Source organism: Citrus clementina, unplaced genomic scaffold (assembly GCF_000493195.1).
Source record: "Citrus clementina cultivar Clemenules unplaced genomic scaffold, Citrus_clementina_v1.0 scaffold_7, whole genome shotgun sequence".
NCBI lineage: Eukaryota > Viridiplantae > Streptophyta > Magnoliopsida > Sapindales > Rutaceae > Citrus > Citrus x clementina.
This window is the reverse complement of record NW_006262075.1, coordinates 6883785-6904543: the sequence shown is the minus strand read 5'-3', so window position 1 is coordinate 6904543 and position 20759 is coordinate 6883785. Positions and strand designations below refer to the sequence as shown.

Below are 20759 nucleotides of genomic sequence, written 5' to 3'. Positions count from 1 at the left end.
CCATTATTATTCAAATTTTAGTGATCACAAGTGCGAAAAAAAAACATTCATGGCCAATTGAACTACGTATTAGGGGTGGTAAGAAAAGATATCTCATATGGCGATATCTCATGAAATCTAATTTTAAAAGCTATTGGATTATTTAGAAATATTACAATTACATAAATCATAAAATAATTTGTTAAAATAGTAGAATGAAAAGGGACCAACCAATGAACACATTTTTTTTTTTTTTTTTATCAGTAATTGATCTTTTTACATTATAGCAATAAAATTGTCAAAGTAACCTCGTGTTATTGTGCTAATAAGCTAAAAAGTTAAAGACGGACCAGGCCAGAAAGAAATTAATAACATTTTACTAATTGATTATGTGACTTATTGGTTTGTTTGACAACTTAGCTAGCCGGCCATAAAGACTCGACCGTAAAACACCCTTTAAATTGCATGCGAGTCATGTGACCACGTGCAAAATGGGGATTGGGGAATATTCTTTCAACCGGCCCTCTGTAGTCTTAGTTTGAAAATTTGGTCGTCAATTTTTTTTAAAATAAAATTAACCATCAAATTTGATTATTTGAGCTTAAAAATGTGATCAAATAGGAACGTATTGTTATTTAAGTAACGGTCGACAAATCCTTAGAAACGCCTTTATTATTAAAATTAAAAACGGTCAAATGCATCTAGAAACGAGTCGTTTTGAGCAATTAATAAATAGCTGTCTCTGCACTCTAGACTCCTCATCTGACAGGCTGGCGGGCCAAAAGATAAAGCATACCCGCGTGTAAATATTTTACTGGGTCGCAGGGGGGAAGCGACTAACCAATCAACGCCTTATCAGCTCCTCCCACTCACACGCCTCACCGCCGTTATTGAGCCCAACCACCTTTATTCCCCGCCAAATGTCCATGGCCCTTTGCTTCTTTCCCGAGAAAATAAATATTTTCTCAGTTAACTTTTTCTTCATAAATTTTATAAAAAAGCTACCACTATCATTTTTATCTGCTCTTTCAACCTTTTTCGTCGCTATTCTCATATCTTTTTCTTTCCCCAAACTTGTTGAGCAGTTTTAGCTAAAATTTACGTTTTTTGAGTTAATTAAAGCGCTTATTTCAGTTTAATTTAAGTCTATTCAGTTAGCTATGTAAATCTGGAAACGAACAGAATCTAGCTATGTAAATCTGGAAACGAACAGAACCTAAAAAGCTTCTTCTTTTGTCATGCAAATAAGCTGGTATTTTGTTCTAGTAAGCATTTTGTTTCCGGGAAACTAAACAGTTTCTCGGGAAAATTAGAGACAGTATATAATCAATTTTTCTTCAATTTTCAAATAAGTTCTTTTTTTTTTTAAAGAAAAAAAAAAAAACTTCTCGAGAAACTTCATTGATTTTCCCGACAAACAATCAGAGTTTTATAAACAATGTCTTTACTTCGCCAAAGAAAACCCACCGGAACCTCAAACGCCACAGAATCAGACCCAAACATTTACCAAGAAGATGATAAGAAAAACAAAGCAGCTTCAAAGGACAAAAACCCCAAAAAACAGAAGAGTTGGTCGTGTATTGATTCTTGCTGTTGGCTGATTGGTTGGATATGCGTGACGTGGTGGTTTTTGCTATTTTTATACAACGCAATTCCGACGTCGTTTAATCAGTACGTGACGGAGGCAATTACGGGCCCGGTGCCGGACCCACCGGGCGTGAAATTGAAGAAGGAGGGGTTGACGGTGAAGCATCCGGTAGTGTTTGTGCCGGGAATTGTGACAGGTGGATTAGAGCTGTGGGAAGGGCACCAGTGTGCTGATGGGTTGTTCAGGAAGCGCTTGTGGGGCGGTACTTTTGGTGAAGTTTATAAGAGGTATCGATTATTGTTTGTTGATTAATTCTTGGGTTTAATTTAATCCATTTGCTAGGTATCCCTGGACAATTTTTCTGCTATTTCCAATTAATATGACGGTGTGGAAATAATCTACTATCCTGAAATGGCACATGATTGATCTAGAGATAAAAACCTTTGCCATAGGTGTGGGCTTGGACGTTGGTTTCTTGTCAATTTTATGTATGTTAGTTGCGCTTGCGAATTTTGATGATTGATTCAGATAATTAAGCACGTTTCTGCGAATCTGAAATGGATTTTTGCAGACCTCTATGCTGGGTGGAGCACATGTCACTGGACAATGAAACCGGACTAGATCCTTCAGGTATAAGGGTCAGGCCCGTCTCTGGACTTGTGGCTGCTGATTACTTTGCTCCTGGTTATTTTGTTTGGGCAGTTCTGATTGCTAACTTGGCAAATATTGGATATGAGGAGAAAAACATGTATATGGCTGCTTATGATTGGAGACTTTCATTTCAAAACACTGAGGTATTCTTCCAACTTAAATTTCTTTTTGATATTATGCCAATGTATTTGGAGTTCATTGATTTTGAAGCTGGTTTTTCATTTACATATTTTCATGAATTATATGCTCTATGTTAATATTTCTTTTGAACTTAATTAATCAGGTGAGGGACCAAACACTCAGCCGAATTAAAAGCAACATAGAATTGATGGTAGCTACAAATGGTGGGAAAAAAGCAGTTATTATTCCACATTCAATGGGCGTTTTGTACTTTCTACATTTTATGAAGTGGGTCGAGGCACCAGCTCCAATGGGGGGTGGTGGTGGACCTGATTGGTGTGCTAAGCATATAAAGGCAGTGATGAACATTGGTGGTCCATTTTTAGGTGTTCCAAAAGCTGTTGCTGGGCTTTTCTCTGCTGAAGCTAAAGATGTTGCAGTTGCCAGGTAAATATCTCGTATCTATCCGCACACAGATACAAAGCATTCATGCTTTGATGGGTTATTTGATGTAAATAAATTTTGCAAGAATAATAATCTCTTCACAGAGGATTGGGAAAATTCAAGCAATTTGTGGCAAATTAATTTGTTTCAAATATCCTCACCATTCATCACGACAACCTTCTGAACTAGTATACTTGATTTATGCAATCCCAGAATCATGATTTCAACTAATTTCTTGGCTGCTCTATAAGTGCTCTTGAGTAATCTCTCTCCCTCTTTTTTCAGCAACACACTGTCTGCAAGACAAAATTGAATTTATTTGCCTGTAAAAATGTAAAACAACCATGGATACCAATTTCTAGTGCATTCTGGTATATATATACATATATATATATATATATATATATATTTTTTTTTTTTTTCTTTTTGGGGAAACTCTGTCATCATTTGGGCGTTTTTTAAGGAGCCACTTTGTCATATTTATTCCCAAAATATTCTTAGTTTTTGCAGCTAAGAGCTTGATCTATTGTTCAATTTATAGTGGTCCTAGTTACGGCTGTAGTTTGGATCTATGTTTATGCTTATATTCTTATAAAAGACAGCCATGCTTTATTTGACCTCACAAAATATTGTGACTGTGTTGAAGTATATTTTTGGCATTCTTCACCAGCTTATATCACTTGTCTTGTTGTTGTACAATGCAGGAAAGATTATATTGCAAATTGTCATAAATGAATCTTTGCCTGTGATGTTGTGTTAAAAGAAATAAACTTTTGATTCTTGTTTCATTTGCCTACTTTTGTTTATTTTTGTTTCTTTGCTCTGCTTCCCTATTTGAAACTAAATGTCTGCATTTTCTTTTGAGCCAAGCAAATTTACAACCTGTAAGTGTTTGTTTTATTTCTTGAGTGGAGTCTAGGTGTCTCTTATCACTAGTGACCATGCTTATACATTGCTTGGCTGCATACGATTTATCTATTAGTCATTTAATTTTATATAAGATGAACAAGTGGATTTTATTTCTTGCTTAATGAAGAACTAAGAATATGTCCCTCAAAATTTAGGGCCATTACACCAGGTTTTTTGGATCATGATCTTTTTCCTCATCAAACCTTGCAACATTTAATGAGGATGACCCGCACTTGGGATTCAACCATGTCAATGATACCGAAAGGCGGGGACACTATATGGGGTGGTCTTGACTGGTCACCTGAGGAATGCCATTCTCCTAGCAGAAAAAGGCAAATAGCCAATGATACCCAGATTGCTAATGAAAATGGGAGTGAAGTTGTGGTTTCTCAAAGAAAGCATGTAAATTATGGAAGAGTTATATCATTTGGAAAAGATGTAGCAGACGCACCTTCATCTGAGATTGAAAGGATTGATTTTAGGGTAAGGCTATCTTTCCTTGAAGTTGTGGTCGGAATTTATGCGTGTGTGTGTGTGTACATATCAAATACAGCTGATGCCCATTTAGAAGCAAATTATTTGGTTGATTTTTATTGAGAATTATGGAACTTTACTGGTCTTTTCTTTCACTTTTGAGGCAATGTGTGGTATGATGTTTGCGGAAATCAGAAGATGCCCTTCATTTATATGTCACATCACAAGTTGAGAATTGATTATTTCGAAGCTCGTAAACTAATAGCAATTTTTCTTTGGAGAACAATTACCTGTTACAAGAATCTGTGAGTTAGTTTTCCTATGTCATCGTATGATGCTTTGGTTGTCCTTCAAGTTATCCACCATTTGGCTAAATGAAGGTGAAGAAATTTGGGATCTTCAGAAGTCAGCCTATATGTGCAACCTCCTATTGTAGACTGTTTAGTGAATTATACCGTGTGGATGATGCAGATATGCATGACAATATGCTTTTGTGTCACTGAAACTTGTCTTATTTTTTAAGTTTCCTCGGAAAAATAAACTAGTCTTTTCTCTTGTTTGCTCAATGCTATGAATAAAACCCCTGAATCATTTTATTTTGATTCATTGCATTTAAGTTTTTGGCTCTATCATTGTGCAGGATGCTTTCAAGGGCCAAAGTGTTGCAAATAGTACTTGTAGCGAAGTGTGGACAGAATATCATGAAATGGGATACGGTGGTATTAAAGCTGTAGCAGAATTTAAAGCTTACACTGCTGGATTAATTATAGATTTGCTTCACTTTGTTGCTCCAAAGATGATGGCACGTGGTGATGCTCATTTCTCTTATGGAATTGCTGAAAACTTGGATAACCCAGAGTACCAACACTACAAATACTGGTCAAACCCCTTGGAGACAACGTAAGAGTGTTTATACTTCATTATTTCAGTTATTATTATTGCTGTGCGTTGATGATTTTTCTTGGTATCGCTTTCTGAATGTTGTTTATGGTAATATCATTGTCGATCTTCTTATTTAGTTTTATGTATTTGACAAACTAAGTGAAATGGTAAATTGAAGTAATTTAAATTCATAAATCAAGCTTAATATTGTGCTGTGCCGGAAGATGATACTTTTTAAGATGGAATTCCATCTGGATATGCAACCCTCATATGCATAATAGTTCAACTTCTCATTGCAATCTTATTAGAATATGCCTAATCGGAAATTATCTACAGTTTTTATTTAAATGTTTTCTTAATTTTTTTGCTTAACTAAGATGTTATAATTCTGATATAATGACCATTTAGGACCCTTTTTCCTCCGTTGTGGTTCTAATACTTGACCTTTCCAATGATTAATGCAATTCATGGGGAATATTTTCCTAATAGCTGATAGATGTTCATTTATTTCTCAGTGCTCTGCTTCCTTCACTCTGGTTTTGTAGGTTGCCAACTGCTCCAGATATGGAAATCTATTCACTGTACGGAGTTGGCTTACCCACCGAAAGAGCTTATGTCTATAAGTTAACTTCAGCTGAGTGTGGCATTCCATTTCAGATTGATACTTCAGCTGACGATGAAGATAGCTGTCTGAAGGATGGAGTCTATTCGGTAGATGGGGATGAGACTGTACCTGTTTTAAGTGCAGGCTTTATGTGTGCCAAAGGTTGGCGCGGGAAAACTAGATTTAATCCTTCAGGAATTCGTACATATATTAGGGAATATGACCATTCTCCTCCTGCCAATCTGCTGGAGGGCCGAGGCACTCTAAGTGGTAATCATGTTGATATTATGGGAAATTTTGCATTAATTGAAGATATTATAAGGGTGGCAGCTGGGGCTACCGGAGAAGACTTGGGTGGCAATCAAGTTTATTCTGACATCTTCAAGTGGTCCGAAAAGATCAACTTACAACTGTAATTTAAAAGGGTATTTCTCTCTCCCAATCTTTTGAACGGCAAAAACAAACTAGTACATAAACTAAGGCATTATCTTCATAACCCTTCATATATCCAAGTGTGACATGCATTTTACTTCATGAACATTAAGTCAGATTCATAATGCCCGTAGATCTTGCCACATAACCAGCTCTTTGCAATTTCTTGACTGGCAAAAATCCAAATTATTTTCTGCTATGGATATTGTTAACTTGTATCAATTTGTAGCATCCCTGTATTCCAGAGAATTAGCTGAAATTGCATCTCTTATCGGTGCAGCTTGGAAATTAAGGTTCTGATTGATCTTGGGGAAAGCCCTTCTCCCCACCAGTGCATATTTCTACCACGAAGCCTTGGTGGCTGGCGCGGGAACCAGATGCCAGATTTAATGTTGTAAAATGTAAACTTTCGTGCAGCTCTCATCAGTCAATCACCGATTAGGGGCAAAACACTTGATTGTTGTAAATTAGTAATGAGGAAATGTGTAAAATTACCAAATTTTCCATTGTTTATTATTACTCCTATTAATGAGAAAAACTCATGTTTTTGGATTCTTGCATTGTTTTGTTGGGGAGAAAGCATGTGCTTCCTTCTGGTGGTCAGTATAGCTATGTTGTTCACAAAACAAAGAGTTAGATTCTGGATGCATCATAAATATATTTCACTATCTGCGTCCCACTTTGAATGCCCTGAAATTTTTTTTTTTTTTTTTTTTTGTATATATGGAAACATTTTGTTTCGTTGGTTTTGATGTTAATTAATCACGTCCTTTCAAAATAAGTGGCAGAATTTTGCTGGCCCAAGATTTTAGAACAGAAAATAGTTAAATTGAAATGGGTTAATTTTGCAATCCCCAAATTAGTATCCACAAAATATCCTTAAACTATTATAAATCTCAATTTTTATCTTAAAAATATAAAGAGAAATTAAAAAAAAAAAATCATCAACATGAGTCCCCGATAAGATCAACTTGTAACTGTCATTTAAAAGTCTAATACCCTCACAAATGTGAACTGAAATAGGTTAATTTTGTGATTCTAAGTTCTAATGAATTAACTATCCTCAAAATATCCTTATTTGCGCTTATCTTTAATCTTCTAGAAAATAATTTGCAATAGCTTTAGTGATATTCTGAGAATAATTAATTTATTAGGGGTCAACTGAAATTAACCCAACCGAAATTTATTTTATTTGTATGTATTTTTATATTTTAGCCCCTCAGTTTATTGTTTTGTGTTATGGTCCTCTTAAGTTTGTTACTTTTATATTATGGTCCTTGTCAAACCAAAGTTTTAGTTATGCTCGAAATTTAAGTGTTGAACCTAATGAAATTACTTGTTGCGGACAACTCTTGTTCTTGATATGGATAAGTGATGCAAGCTCTACTAAGAAGACATGTGAAAAAAGTTATTATGTCAAAATGAAAAATGAAAATTATAACTCAATCAAGAAAATACGTAAAAATAAGAAAATTTATTTTAAAGAAATTTAAAGTAATATTTATTTAATAATTTTATTTTTTTCCTCATCTTAAAAGTAGGAAAGCGCCATAATTCTAAGATTTGGAAACTTATTATATATAATTTAAAATGAAACTTAATTTATATCCATTAGTTGAAAGTGTGTAAATTTTATTGTTTTGGCCAATCAAATTCGTTGTTTATATGTTACAACCTCTTAAGTATATAAATTTTTATATCTTGGCCCCTATGGAGTTATGATCCTTCCACTTGTAATTGAAGTGTTGAAAGCCTGGTGATCTCTCTTACCCTCAACACGGACGGCTGATGGGTGACGCAAACTTTATCAAGAGGAAATTTGCAATTAGTAATCTTGTTCATACTATAAATGAGAATAAGTAACTAAATAATTAAACCAACGTAGTAAGAATGATATATTTGCCTTATAGATACATGTGAAAATAATATTTATTTGATAATTATATTTTCTATTTTATCTATTAAAAAAAAAAGAAAGAACCGCACTTTTGCATTTGAAAACTTATTATGCAAAATTAGTAGAATCCTCCCAAATAACAAATTGAATTAAATTGGAATTCATTTTTTTTTTCAAAAAGGAAAGGAGTTCAAAGTAAAACAAATACACAAATTATATTTTTAAGAATTTCTTTTTGTCTGAAAGTCATTTTTTTTTAATTACATGAGACTAATGCTGTATAAAAGTCTTGTTAGGACAAGAAAAATGAAAATAAGAAAATCAAGTAAATTACTATATATAGACAAATTTCTTCTTAATTTTCTTTTCTCCTCAAAATTCTCTAAAAAAAATATGGAAAATAAAAAATAAAATTCTAATCCTTTTAGAATGTACTCGCGCACAGACAATCATTCCTGTAATTTCCTTACATAGCCTCATTGTCATTGTCCCTCTTTCTTTTCTCCTTTTACTCTCTCTCTGGATCACGCCGAGTCCTCTCCGTCTAATTCTCTCCCTCTTTGGCTCGTGATATCGTCACGTGATCGTCCCTTCCCGTCTAAATTCAAAAATAACCCTAACTCACTGAGTCAACTCGCCCCATCTCCTCTCTGACTTCTCTCGACTCATCCCATCCCCTCACCCGTTAATTTAACCTCTTTTTATTTATTTATTATTTAAGGTAATTGATCTTCGAACTTCAGATATTTATGATATCATCTATCATTATTATGAACTTCTTATTTAGAAATGTAGAGTGTTTAATTTCCTTTTTTTTTTATTGACTTATCTCACGAATTATAATAATAACTTAGGGTTTTTAGAGCTTTGAATTATACGAAAGACGGATTATTTTGGACGTAGGAAGATTTATTTGAGACTTTGATCTCCGATTTTATGTTATGGTTAATCTAGCCGAGGCGTGAAGTGCCATTTTGTTGCATTCTGTTGGCAACCAAACAAATTTATTCATGGTATTGTTTTTACATGCTAGATTATGCGTGCGTTTGTGATCTTGTGATGTTTTGTTTGGGTTAGAAGGTGTTTTCTATGGGATTTTTGGTTTTTGGGAACTGTTTATCAAAATTGATAGTGTCATTCATGTATAATGGGGTGAGTTTCTTTACCGTGGAGTGTGAAGTTGGGTTTATGTGTGGCATAGAAGGTAAAAATTTCTAAGGCAGGTTGGAAGCTTCAGAGCAGCGGGCTTTGCTCAAGATGTGAGCAGTGCTTTGCTAACCATTTTGCTTCCATTTATAGATTACTTGGGAGGAGTGACATAAGATTTTGAAGTGGTGGAAAATTTTCATTCTAGCCACTTCTGATGGAGTTAATAATCTGTTCTTATGTGTAACTTTCAAGTGGGATATTTTATTCCTTATCCTGGATTCCTAAACTGTCTTATATATATTCCTACTTTACATGTGATAAGCCTTTAATGTTTAATATAGAAGCTTTTCTTTCTTCCTTATTCAATTTTAATATAGAAGCTTTTTGTTTCTTATTGAAAGGAGTAGAAGAAACTTTATCCCCCTTCCCTCCCTCCTCCTTCAAGTCAGGAAAAGCAGATAATTAGTTCACAGGGATCTATGACTACATTTTATCTCTCTTAATCTTTAATGTTATTTGCTAAGCATATACTTCGTTCTTTTATGATGCTGTTGCTGTATTCTAATCACAATCATTGCATGCTCTCTGGAGGATTCACCTTCTGATACTACCATAGGAGACTGGCCTAAAAGTTTCTTTCTCCTAGGTAGAGGGCTTCTTTTGCTGATGATGAATTTGCAACAAGTAATGCCCCCAAAATCCACTGCTAATGGATTTGGCCGTCGAAGAGGTGAAAGAGAAGGTGGGACAAGGCTGGAGAGTAAATCACAATCTGGAAAATCAAATTCTGGCAGAGTAACAACTACAGGTAAGCTTCGTTCTCCTAACTAATTTAATTTTTACTTTTTTAAAAAAAAAAATCCCTAATTCTTTTTGTTTAGGTTCAGTGATTGGTAGCAAATCTGGAAGTTGTGCGGTTTCTTCCCATGATAAATTGTTATACCTAGCATCATGTCTTATTGGACTATCTGTGGAAGTCCAAGTGAAAAGTGGATCAGTATATGCTGGAATATTTCATGCGACGAGCGATGAAAAAGATTTTGGTATGCTCATTGATTTCCTTTTAGTCAAAAGCATCTGCTTTTCCTTTCTTTTTGTGGATTGGTATTGTTTTCTTTGCAAGTGTTTTATGTAACATTTCTTCAGTTATTCATTGCTTTGAACTTTCCTTGTATGTCAATTTCAGGTGTCATCTTGAAAATGGCTCGCTTGATAAAAGACGGTAATTTCCGAGGGCAGAAAACTGTTGCTGAGTTTGTTAGCAAGCCACCTTCAAAGAATTTCATTATACCTTCCAGTGAACTTGTACAAGTTATAGCAAAGGTTGTGCCGGATGGTTAATGATTTGTGTTGAATGAAGTTAGTTTAAGTAGTAGATAACTGTATTTTTCAGATTGCAATATACAATTAGAATCTTTCAATTCTTACAAAGAAATGTAGCAATATTTCAACTACAGCAATTATATAGGTCTATTTATGCATAAATGAGAAAAAAATTATGAATATCTTTATTTATTTTTTTTTTCCAAGTAGCGAATGTCTCTTTTGATTCGTCAATCATTAGTGATTTGACCAGGTTTTTTTGATTGATGGTTCTAGGATGTGGCTGTAACTAGTGATGGGTTTGCCAATGAGCTCCAAAGTGATAAGCAGCGAGAACTTATGATAGATTCCTTGATATCACAAACTCGTCATGTTGAGGAGAGAGAGCTTGAACCATGGATCCCTGATGAAGATGTTCCTCAGTTGCCCGAATTGGAAAATATATTTGATGACCCTTGGAATAGGTGATTATAACAATTATTTCTCTGTTGTTTGTTTGTTGATTGGCCATCCGAGTTGGTTGCTATAGTTATATTCTCAGGAACTGGAATTACTTTAAGCTAGAAAATAGAGTATTCTTATCGCAATGCATCTAGACTTTATATAGGATAGTATGGTGAATAGGTTTCCTGCTGTTATGGATCTTATGTAATTGAAGATTCTTGACATTCATCATTGTTATGTTTTGTATTGACTTAAAGATTTTTTAATTGGGCAGTAAGAAATGGGATCAGTTTGAAACCAATGAGACATTATTTGGAGTGAAGACCACTTTCAATGAGGAACTTTATACAACAAAACTTTTGAGAGGACCTCAAACAGAGGAGTTGGAAAAAGAAGCTGCGAGAATAGCCAGAGAAATTGCTGGTGAGGATACACAAGATCTTCATTTAGCAGAGGTGAGTTTTTTTCCTACTGTCAATTTTTGCCTCTTAAAAACTTTTACTTGGTTAATTTGTCTTCTCAGTTGCTTACATTTCATGTTTGCATGTTTGCATGTTCATCAGGAAAGAGGCAGCAGCATTCATGAAAATCTTGGTATTGATGAGGAGACCCGGTTTTCTTCGGTTTACAGGGGTACAGGGTTTGATGATAGTGGATATGAAGAAGATGAGGATATTGTACTGAATACACATAATAATGAAACCTTTGGAGATTCTTCTGGTTCGGTTGATCAGATATCTACTGATTTTGCCATTGCAAAAAGCAGTGATGGAGCTCAATTATCATCAAGCTCTTTCATAGTGGTAGTTCCTCAATCAATAATCCCATCTATGAAATTGAGGTCTCGATATTTAAATTTGAAATGCTAGTATTTGGAGAAATTACTCACATCTAGCTCAGAAAACAATGCGGAGAGTTGGACTCGTTATTAATTTAGTATTTCCATGGCTATGCTCAAAACATAATCATTTATCCACATGGGCAAGTATTTTTGGGCTGGATTTTGATTAGAGTAGATTTAGTATTAACATTTGGCCTCTATTAGGGGTGGACATACATGGTATCTGGGAGACGAGAATTATTAGTATGACTAGGTGCCATACTTGGCATGCAGAAAAATATTGTATGCCTCATGGTCCCAGTGATCTTACTGATTAGAATCAGGAACTGCTATTGAATATTTTTATCTTTTTTGTTTCTGCATAAGTTCTTACCATGAAGACACGCACAGCATGTGTGATTGGTTCAGGTAAATCTAGAAGAATACTATATCAAGTGAATCTGAGGCTCTTCACACTTTATAAATAAAAGTTACGTGGACCATAATCCATATCTATAAGATTCATATTAGAGGATTATCATGTTAATTTTTATTTTTTAAGCCACTATTGGAAGCATTGCCCAACTATTATTTGATCATCTTGCAATCTGATGGCTAGCCCATATTGAAACCAATAGAAACTCTCCTAACAGACTTGCAAACTTTTCTGTTCGATAAATTATTTTACTCATCAAAATGGAGAAAATGTTTGTAACCATGAAGCTTGTTTTCTTCCAAGTGCTTTCTAGTATTTGTATTAGTACATTCTTACCTAAATAAGGTGTTGTGTTCCTTCTTTTTTCCTTGTGGGGTGCAGGATGAGGCACAGACTTCTCAGTCTGATGGTACTGGTGCAGATTTATATTGCTCTGAAATTCCTAGTAGAAATTTCTCTACTCTTGACAGTGAAAGCAGGTGTTTTTTTTTTTTTTTTTTTAATGATTATACTGTAATTACTTGTTTCCTTGAGAGTAAGATAACCTGTATCATCCTTTGAGACTGAGTTTGTACATTTGAAAATTATAGGGTCCAGGAGAATTTGCTTGGTGAATGTGGAGTAAATAATGATGCAAAGGATTTTGTAGAAAAGCAGCTGGTGAGTTAAGATTTAGTTACTATTTTTGTACTTTCCGGTGGAAACTTGGAGTTGCCTTGTAAAAGTGCTTATAGTTTGTTTCCCTCTAACATACATATTCCTTTTTATCACTTGGTCTTCATCTGATGCAGCTACCAGAGGATGCTCAATTGCCAAAATCTGGGGGTGAGTGAATAAGTTTTGATTTAAAAAGTCACCCACATTTTCTCATTATTAAGGTTGATATATTATACTAATGTTTATGAGGTGGGAATTATCATAAGTTGCATTTGATATTTGAACTTTCGACTTTCGGCTCTGCATAATATGATCATTACTTTCTTAATCATCAGCATGTAATCTAATTTCCCCCTATTTTGATTATAAATGTTTTCCCCTCAAATCTATGGCACTAACCGCGTGCAATGTTTAATATAGATTCACAGTCATCACCAAACAGAGAGAAGGCTGGCACTGACAAAGTGGGACGATCTGCGAATGCAACTCCATATTCGACATCTCATGTTTTATCAAAGGGTAACGAAAAGACAAGTTCCCATGGGGAACCAGTGGACGTTGCAGCATCTTGTAAAGCACCTGGAGAACCACAATCTGTAAATTCTCGTGGAAGACCTGGTAGTTCTGCATCTTCTAATTCAGATCGCGCAGCTGCTGCATCAGCTTCTAGTGGTCCTGGATTATCTCCAAGCTCGTCAATGGGTTCTTTATCTTCTGAAAAATCAACATTGAATCCTTATGCCAAGGTGTGATTGATGTATAATGGGTGTTAAATGATCGTTTGACTTTACTGCTGCAAACACATAAAGACCAGACGGCTTGAGATTTTTTTTTTCCCTTTATGATACTCTCTTCCCAATGTGTTGACATATTTTCAATTGTGGGTCTCAGGAATTTAAACTCAATCCTAATGCAAAGAGTTTCACTCCCTCGCAAGCGTCTGCTAGGCCTCTATCCCCTGTTGCTGATAATGCCTTCTATCATCCACCTAATGTGTCTGCTGTACCACATATGCATGGATTGCCTGTTGGTTTTGGAGTAAGCAGTTGAATTAACTTATAAGCTTTGTTTTTCATAGTTTCACTTAAGGAGTGTGACTGATTTTTTATTGGAATTTATTTTTAACTTAAATAAATCCAAATCCTCTTTCTATGCATGTTTATTAATAAGTTAAAGACTTTTATGGTTCTGTGAGATTGAAATTACACGCATCGAATGGAAAATCTCAATGCATTCTTTTCAACTTGTTTGATTGTTACGGGCCTTAAGGCTAACTTAAAATTTGCAGATGGGACCCTCATTAGCTGCGCAGCAGCCCGTCATATATCCACAGATTGCACCAATGCAGTCACCACAAACATATTATCATCCACATGGACCTCAGGTATGACATGACTTCAAACTTTTTATCGGAGACTGCATGTGCTTTTTGATGCATTAGTTAGGACTTCTGCTTGTGTCATCTGATTAGACATTAATTACCCTTATTCATCTGATTGCAGTATGGACAGCAGATGCTTGTTGGCCAATCCAGGCCTGTCTTTTACTTGCCAAACTACCAGCCTGTAAGCAATTCTCATCGTCTAAAAGTTTTGTAATCCATACTATTCCAGTGAATGATGATTGACTTCCATAAGCATACTTGAAATTGTCTCCTTTTGTCATATGTTTTCTGAATTTATGCTTTTTGGGTCAGGGTATCCAAGTCCTTAGAACTTACCAAAGACTGCTTTTCCCTGTTTGACCAACACCAGATCACCGTTTTTAGATTTGTTCTTAGATTTTTATGGTTGAAAAATGTTAAGCTTTTGCCTTCAAAACAAATAGCATGGCGTTCACGGTGATTAAAGCAATATTACTTATTAACTGCATTCTTGAAAATTCTGCTTTGTTATAGAGATTGGTATTACAAAATTAATTAACTTACACTTTTCTCTTTACAGGAAATGCCTTACAAAGGACGAGATTATTAGCAGGTTGATCAGCTTAGAATATCTGTGTGGAGGTTCTGCCCTACTCACAGAGAGAAATCCTGAGAGACTGCTTGGAATAATTTTCTGGGAAGGAAGCTCAGCAGTTCATGAAATCGCTATTAAGCCAGAATCCAAAAAGGTGCTGAGGGATTTGTCTTTTATCCTGGGATATGATTTTATAGCCTTCTATGCATAACTCGTAACATGACCTGGAGTTTCTCTGCGAAACAACCTGTTCTCTTTCCATTTTTTTTTCTTCTCTCTTCCCCCTTTTTTAATTTTTAATTTTTCAAAAGTCGTTTGGATCAAAGTAAAATGAAAAAGCAACTCTTGCATACACCCTTGTCCGGGTTTTTGTTTTACATTTTTTTCTTTATCTTTTAATGTTCTGTATTTATCTTAAATAATGTTTATTTTATTAGTGTAATGACAGGTAACTTTTTATGTATTTTATCATAGCTTATGAATGAATTACTAAATAATTACAGAGATATCTCATGTGAGAGGCAATGGCAAGTAAATTAATTATGAAAGCGAGGAAATAATGAAAAACAAATAGCTTGCGGGTCTGTTTAGGTGGAGAACTAGGCATGTGTGTCAGTAGCGTGTTTCCACGAAAGTGAGTTCAGGAACTTGTTGCATTTGTTTATACGTCTGAGGCATCTTTCAGGTTGGATCTTAAATCAATTAGAAAATTTGGCCCATACAAATTTAATTTAAACTTTATGTAGGTATGTTCATGTACATGATGACTTTTCAGCAGTTAAGAGAAAAATAATGATAATGATCAAATCATTCGCAAACCAATCGTTAGAATAAGTAGAAAACCGCAGGGTCCGGCTTTTGTTACTTGCCGACCCGTAAAGTTAAGATATTCCACTGGTTGACAACTAGCCGCCTTCGTTTTCTGGTCAACTGTCGCTCTGTTAGAAGACTTACCTAGCCAATTATCTGACCTAAAAGACTTTCTAAGAAGATGATCAAGAGTCTTTCTAATAAGTAATTCAAAGATAGATAGATATACAGAGAGAGGAGGAAAAGTAATGGAGATTGGAGCTCGTGAACATGATGAAGACAGCACTCATAAACTCTATGAAGCAAGCCTCAGAGGAAGTGTAAGAAGCTTGAACACATTGATGCAGAGCGATTCACTCATTTTGCGTAAAACATCACTCACTTCCCTCAGAGAAACGCCCTTGCATATCTCAGCTTTGCTTGGTCATCTAGACTTCACTAAAGCTCTTTTAAATCATAAGCCTGAACTTGCCAAGGAGTTGGACTCCCTCAAGCACTCACCTCTTCACTTAGCTGCAGCCGAGGGCCACGTGCAGATCGTTAAAGAGTTATTATTAGCAAACAAAGATGCTTGCTTGGTTGCTGATCAAGATGGCAGAATCCCACTTCATTTGGCTGCCATGAGAGGAAGAGTTGAGTTGTACAAGAGTTGATAAGTGCAAACTTTGACTCAGCTCTTGTGAAATTTCATGGAGATACAGTTTTGCATTTGTGTGTGAGATACAATCATTTGGAGGCTCTCAAAATAATGCTGAGATCATTGCTGCATGATGAGGGGTTTCTTAACTCAAAGAACCATCAGGGTTACTCAATTTTGGAGTTATCTGCCACTTTAAAGCAATTTCAGGTAGGACCTTAATTTATATGTTACTTCATATATAATATATTGTGGTTGAAAATTATAAAATCCTGTTAATCTAACACATATTTAATACTTGTAGCAACGTACATAGATCTATGTGATACCATTTTGTTCTTATATCGTGCAGACCACAAGCTACCTGCTTTCGATACCTCAAATAAGAGTTGATGTAAATTCATTGATTGAAAATGGCTTTACAATGCTTCAAAAAGATTTACAGGAAGCTATTGCTGTTCCATCTACTAAATCAGAAACAAAAGCACTGCCACTGTCACCAAATGTAACTCTCCATCATCGCGATGAACCACAAGCACAAGCAGCATTGAGACAGTTGTTCAAGTTTGATAGTGATCGTTACGAAAAAACAAGAGGCAATTTAATGGTGGTAGCCACCTTGATAGCCACCATGAGCTTCCAAGTTGCAGTAAACCCGCCAGGTGGATTCTGGCAAGCGGACACAAAAGCTGATCAAGGTTGCCCATCTGGGCAACCAATTTGCAAAGCTGGCACTGCAGTACAAGCTTACAAGACAACAAATGACTATCGCATTTTCATAGCTTGTAGCACTGTGTCTTTCTCTGCTTCCATGGGCATAATGCTTTTGCTTATCAGTGGAGTTCCACTAAAGAACAAAGTTTCTGTGGGGATCTTGATATTGGGAATGTTCATTTCAGTTTTTTTCGCAGCTGCTACCTATATGATGTCTATAGGATTTGTTAAAGCCCCACATGATAAAAGTTTCTTTGATTCTCTTGTGGGGAATTATTATGTACGGTTTTGGGTTGGGTTGCTTTGTGTCATTGTTGGGATTCATGTGCTTAGAATTTGCTGGTGGCTGCTAAAGAAGATAGGTAGGTTGCTCTATTTGATTGTGAAAAGGTTGTTCAAAATGCGTACACCAGATAACCAACCATCTAGAGTTGTTGTTTGAGACTTTAGTGAGAGCTCAGGTTACATTTTGAGTTTATGCGTAAGCATTAAGCATTGTATATTGGAATCAAAACCTTGTGACGTTTTATCTATTCTGTACTGTCAATTATTCAGGAGCTGCTCTTGGGGCTTCATCAAATTAAGGTCTCAAGTTGGTGGTGTTAAACATGTTATTTTGTTCTAACAAAATATAAATTTCTATATTATAGCTAAATCAATTATGATTATATATTAATTTTTAATTAATTGTTGCTTTGATATTATTATTTTTAATTAATTCCTGATTAAGTTCATTCTTTAATTTAGACTGTATGTTCTTCTGGGCATGAAATAGTTGAGAGTTAGTTGAATGTTAAGTGACTGAAGTTCAAGAAGTATGGAGTATTTATATCATCGGTGATTGAAATGTTTTAATATTTCTCATTATTTTGTATATCCAAAATATGAAATAAAAGGTACAAATTTTCATATAAATGTATATACGTGTGTGTGTGTGTGAGTGAGTGTCTATATATATATATATATGTGAAAAAAATTAAATTAATTGTTTTGATTTGTTTTCCTTTTATTTTTTGGGGCTATCATGGTCATAAAGGCTTAAAGTTATATCGAAAAACAGTGCAGACTGCAGAGGAATACTTGCAGCATTTCTGTTTTCTTGTTCCCTTTTTTTTTTTTTTTTTTTTTTTGCTCTCTGTGTGTCCATTTGCTAGTATGATTTAGAGCTCTTATTTATGTTTTTCGTATGTGTTTAGTTGTTGTTTACCTTTTGACTATAACTTGTTTTCCCACTATATGAAAAAAAAAAAAACATGTGTAAACTGCAGATTTTAACATAACGGGTGAGAAGACTGATGACGTGGATCGAGTCTCGAACTTGTGTTTTGTCGAAGAGATGGAAGTATTTAAGAGAATCGTTTCCCTTCTTGGATGTATTTTGATCTACGCTTATTAAGTTCTGCAAGCTTATGCTTCAAATGCATGCAGAAACTTAGGATATTTGTAAGGTCTAAGAGGGTCATCTATTATTATTGATGCCATGGATAGACAGGGTTGGCTTTACAGTATGGGGTCCAAGAGTTAGATGTCGATATCCAAAGGGTGGAGCCCATCTAGGTGAACAGATCATCCAAAAGCATGCTAGTGAGTGCCCTTTGCTTGAGGAACTGTTTTCTTACTGCTTCTGCGTCTCTCAACCTCTCAAACCTCAAGGTTTTGTGCATTCATGTATCCAGGAAAGATGAAGATGGTGCCTTCTAAAATGCTAGTGACTAGTGAGTGCCCTCTGCTTGATGAACTGTTTTAATACTGCTTCTGCGTCTCTCAAACCTCAAGGTTTTGTGCTGAAGATGGTCCCGAAAGCATCAAAATTGCTGCTCCAAGCCTTCAAGAATTTGCTTGAGTTTGAGAATCAACAAATGGGTTTGTGCCTGTGATGATTCACACGGCTGGGTGTCCTCATTTGAATGATTTAGCATTAATAGGTGACAATATTTAAGGACCAAGTGTAGTTTCCCTTCCGGTTCAGGAACTCAATTATTTATTGATTGTTAATAAATAAAAAATTAAAAAGAATCAAATCTTATCATTTTTTTTTAAAAAAAAGAAAGACACATGGTAGAAATTTTTTAAAAATTCATATCAGAAGAGAATCATATTCCTTTCTTTTCTTGAGAGACTGTAACTTAGCAGCTGCCCTCTACAGATTTTACTGAGCATTTATTTAACTCATTATTGTTAATTATTATTTTTTATTTGTGGGTTTATGATTCTTATTTGTTTCTGTTTGTTTGTTGTGGTTATCAAGGATCCGTTCAAATTATATGATATCCGGAGAAGTTTACTTGCACTCTTTTTTTTTTTAATACTGTTATATAAGATTGTTACTGATATTACATCATATATATAATTAATATTTACAAACATATTATATAACTGGGACCTTCGTCGTGGCATGTACTCCTCTGAAGCGCGACCCAAATTTTTTAAACCATCTATAATATTCAGACCGACTCCACTCAATTATTTAATAACGCCTATAATACTTTTACATAAAGGTTCGAACCTTTACTTTCAATATTATTTTATAGAAATTCGAACTCTTATTCTCAACATTATAAATATAAGGATTCTCCTACTTAGTCAAATACCAATTAGTTCACCTGTATTTTTTTGTGAAGTAAAGCCGAACACTTGTCTCTGTGCACACAAAGATTACCATCAAATTATGCGGCTTGGTTGGATTGGACACTCTCAATTTGTTATCCCAAGCATTTGACCATAGAAACCAGGGGAGCTGTTGCGATTCTCATGATGCCAAGTGTTGGCGGCATTACTTTCTTTCAAGAATCCTTTGCGGAGAGATCTTTAATAGTAGTAACAGAGGAGGTCGACTATCCGGACGGGGACAATTCCAGGAGAAATCTGCCTATTTCAAGATGGGTCCGCTCCGGCAGATGATTCAATCAATGATTCAATTGCAGTAGAAACTTGAAACATCTTTTGATTGATGCTTTCAATACTGTCATGTCAATCTACTACATTTTCAAAGTTTCGCTGATGATGAGTGATGACCTGTTGTTTTATATGGGTTGTGAGTTGTGACCAAGTAACGCCACTCAAATCAGGATAGTAAAGTTGCCATAGGCATCTACTGCCTATTCTTTCTTTAGATATTTGTTTTTGTCTAAATCAAATCATATATAAAATGTTATTAAATTATTAAAATACATCCTAAATTTCAACTCAACCCAAAGCGGCTTGTAAGTAGTAGTCTTAATACTAGGAAACAGCAGAGCATATCCCAAATTTGCTTTTGATAAGATCAAAGTGAGTGGGTTGCAACAAAGCTAATGAAAGAAAAAATGTGAACACAGGCACAGGCACTTCATTGACTTGTAATAATTTTTCTTCTAGATTAAGTATCTGGTGTATTATATTCATAGATAATGTTTTGTCATTATAAGGGTGGTTAGTGAATATAAATAATATTATATTTACCAAGATAAGACCATGCTTACCTTATTAATTAAATGTAATTAATTATTCCACCATAAAGGTGAAGGAAGAGATAAGCATGAGTGAGATTAGTTTGAGTTTTGTCCTATGCATAATATTAATAGTGAAGTGTCTTATTAATTTTTTTTTTACCTTTTTTGCTTTTGGTCCCAACTTTGATAATGAAGTGTCATATTAATAACAAATAAAACCTTCCCAATTGTTCATCCGGAAAAAAAAAATCCCAATTGTGGAAAAGGGAATCCTCTTAGCATGGAATCAAAATGTCCAAATAGTTTAATTGCAAATAATTCAATAAAATTAAAAAAGTTCTTTTGGAAGGTAAACTAATTTAAAAATAACTTTAAAAAAAAACTAAGAGAGGGTCTTCGG

General features: G+C 34.9%; 3 protein-coding genes across 8 annotated transcripts; all 3 read left to right on the top strand.

The window, feature by feature from the left end:
• The first annotated feature begins 733 nt into the window (after window positions 1-733).
• On the top strand, window positions 734-6641 carry LOC18036125 (phospholipid:diacylglycerol acyltransferase 1). 4 transcript variants are annotated; one of them, XM_006426554.2, is made up of 7 exons: window positions 734-1854; window positions 2139-2361; window positions 2502-2785; window positions 3847-4174; window positions 4806-5065; window positions 5593-6076; window positions 6364-6641. In XM_006426554.2, the coding sequence occupies exons 1-6, from the start codon at window positions 1418-1420 to the stop codon at window positions 6065-6067; spliced, it is 2007 nt and encodes a 668-aa protein (XP_006426617.1). In that variant the 5' UTR covers window positions 734-1417; the 3' UTR covers window positions 6068-6076; window positions 6364-6641. The 4 variants fall into 4 exon arrangements, with proteins under 4 accessions (XP_006426617.1, XP_024035982.1, XP_006426618.1 ...); XM_024180214.1 differs by having other exon boundaries at window positions 5563-6076; XM_006426555.2 differs by having other exon boundaries at window positions 5593-6641.
• Window positions 6642-8462: 1821 nt separating this feature from the next.
• On the top strand, window positions 8463-15273 carry LOC18036108 (polyadenylate-binding protein-interacting protein 3). Of its 3 annotated transcripts, none has more exons than XM_024180160.1 (15): window positions 8463-8701; window positions 9780-9937; window positions 10011-10172; window positions 10316-10452; window positions 10729-10916; window positions 11171-11351; window positions 11460-11699; window positions 12534-12631; window positions 12743-12812; window positions 12944-12977; window positions 13230-13555; window positions 13701-13847; window positions 14098-14193; window positions 14312-14374; window positions 14753-15273. In XM_024180160.1, exons 2-15 carry the CDS (start codon window positions 9796-9798, stop codon window positions 14780-14782), a joined length of 1914 nt encoding a protein of 637 aa, XP_024035928.1. In that variant the 5' UTR covers window positions 8463-8701; window positions 9780-9795; the 3' UTR covers window positions 14783-15273. The 3 variants fall into 3 exon arrangements, with proteins under 3 accessions (XP_024035928.1, XP_024035926.1, XP_024035927.1); XM_024180158.1 differs by having other exon boundaries at window positions 9776-9937; XM_024180159.1 differs by having other exon boundaries at window positions 9721-9937.
• Window positions 15274-15357: 84 nt separating this feature from the next.
• LOC18036107 lies at window positions 15358-17522 on the top strand. The gene is made up of 2 exons (XM_024180161.1): window positions 15358-16424; window positions 16567-17522. Exons 1-2 carry the CDS (start codon window positions 16326-16328, stop codon window positions 17368-17370), a joined length of 903 nt encoding a protein of 300 aa, XP_024035929.1. The 5' UTR covers window positions 15358-16325; the 3' UTR covers window positions 17371-17522.
• Window positions 17523-20759: the final 3237 nt, after the last annotated feature.

What these genes read in the sequence shown, in the direction of transcription:
- LOC18036125 (XM_024180214.1), top strand. Translation starts at nt 1,418, where the DNA reads ATGTCTTTACTTCGCCAAAGAAAACCCACCGGAACCTCAAACGCCACA. An exon ending in TTTGGTGAAGTTTATAAGAG is followed by an intron (nt 1,855 to 2,138) that starts GTATCGATTATT and finishes GGATTTTTGCAG; the next exon opens with ACCTCTATGCTGGGTGGAGC. An exon ending in TCAAACCCCTTGGAGACAAC is followed by an intron (nt 5,066 to 5,562) that starts GTAAGAGTGTTT and finishes TTTATTTCTCAG; the next exon opens with TGCTCTGCTTCCTTCACTCT.
- LOC18036107 (XM_024180161.1), top strand. Translation starts at nt 16,326, where the DNA reads ATGCTGAGATCATTGCTGCATGATGAGGGGTTTCTTAACTCAAAGAAC. An exon ending in CCACTTTAAAGCAATTTCAG is followed by an intron (nt 16,425 to 16,566) that starts GTAGGACCTTAA and finishes TATATCGTGCAG; the next exon opens with ACCACAAGCTACCTGCTTTC.
- LOC18036108 (XM_024180160.1), top strand. Translation starts at nt 9,796, where the DNA reads ATGATGAATTTGCAACAAGTAATGCCCCCAAAATCCACTGCTAATGGA. An exon ending in ATTTTGTAGAAAAGCAGCTG is followed by an intron (nt 12,813 to 12,943) that starts GTGAGTTAAGAT and finishes CATCTGATGCAG; the next exon opens with CTACCAGAGGATGCTCAATT. An exon ending in TCAATTGCCAAAATCTGGGG is followed by an intron (nt 12,978 to 13,229) that starts GTGAGTGAATAA and finishes TGTTTAATATAG; the next exon opens with ATTCACAGTCATCACCAAAC.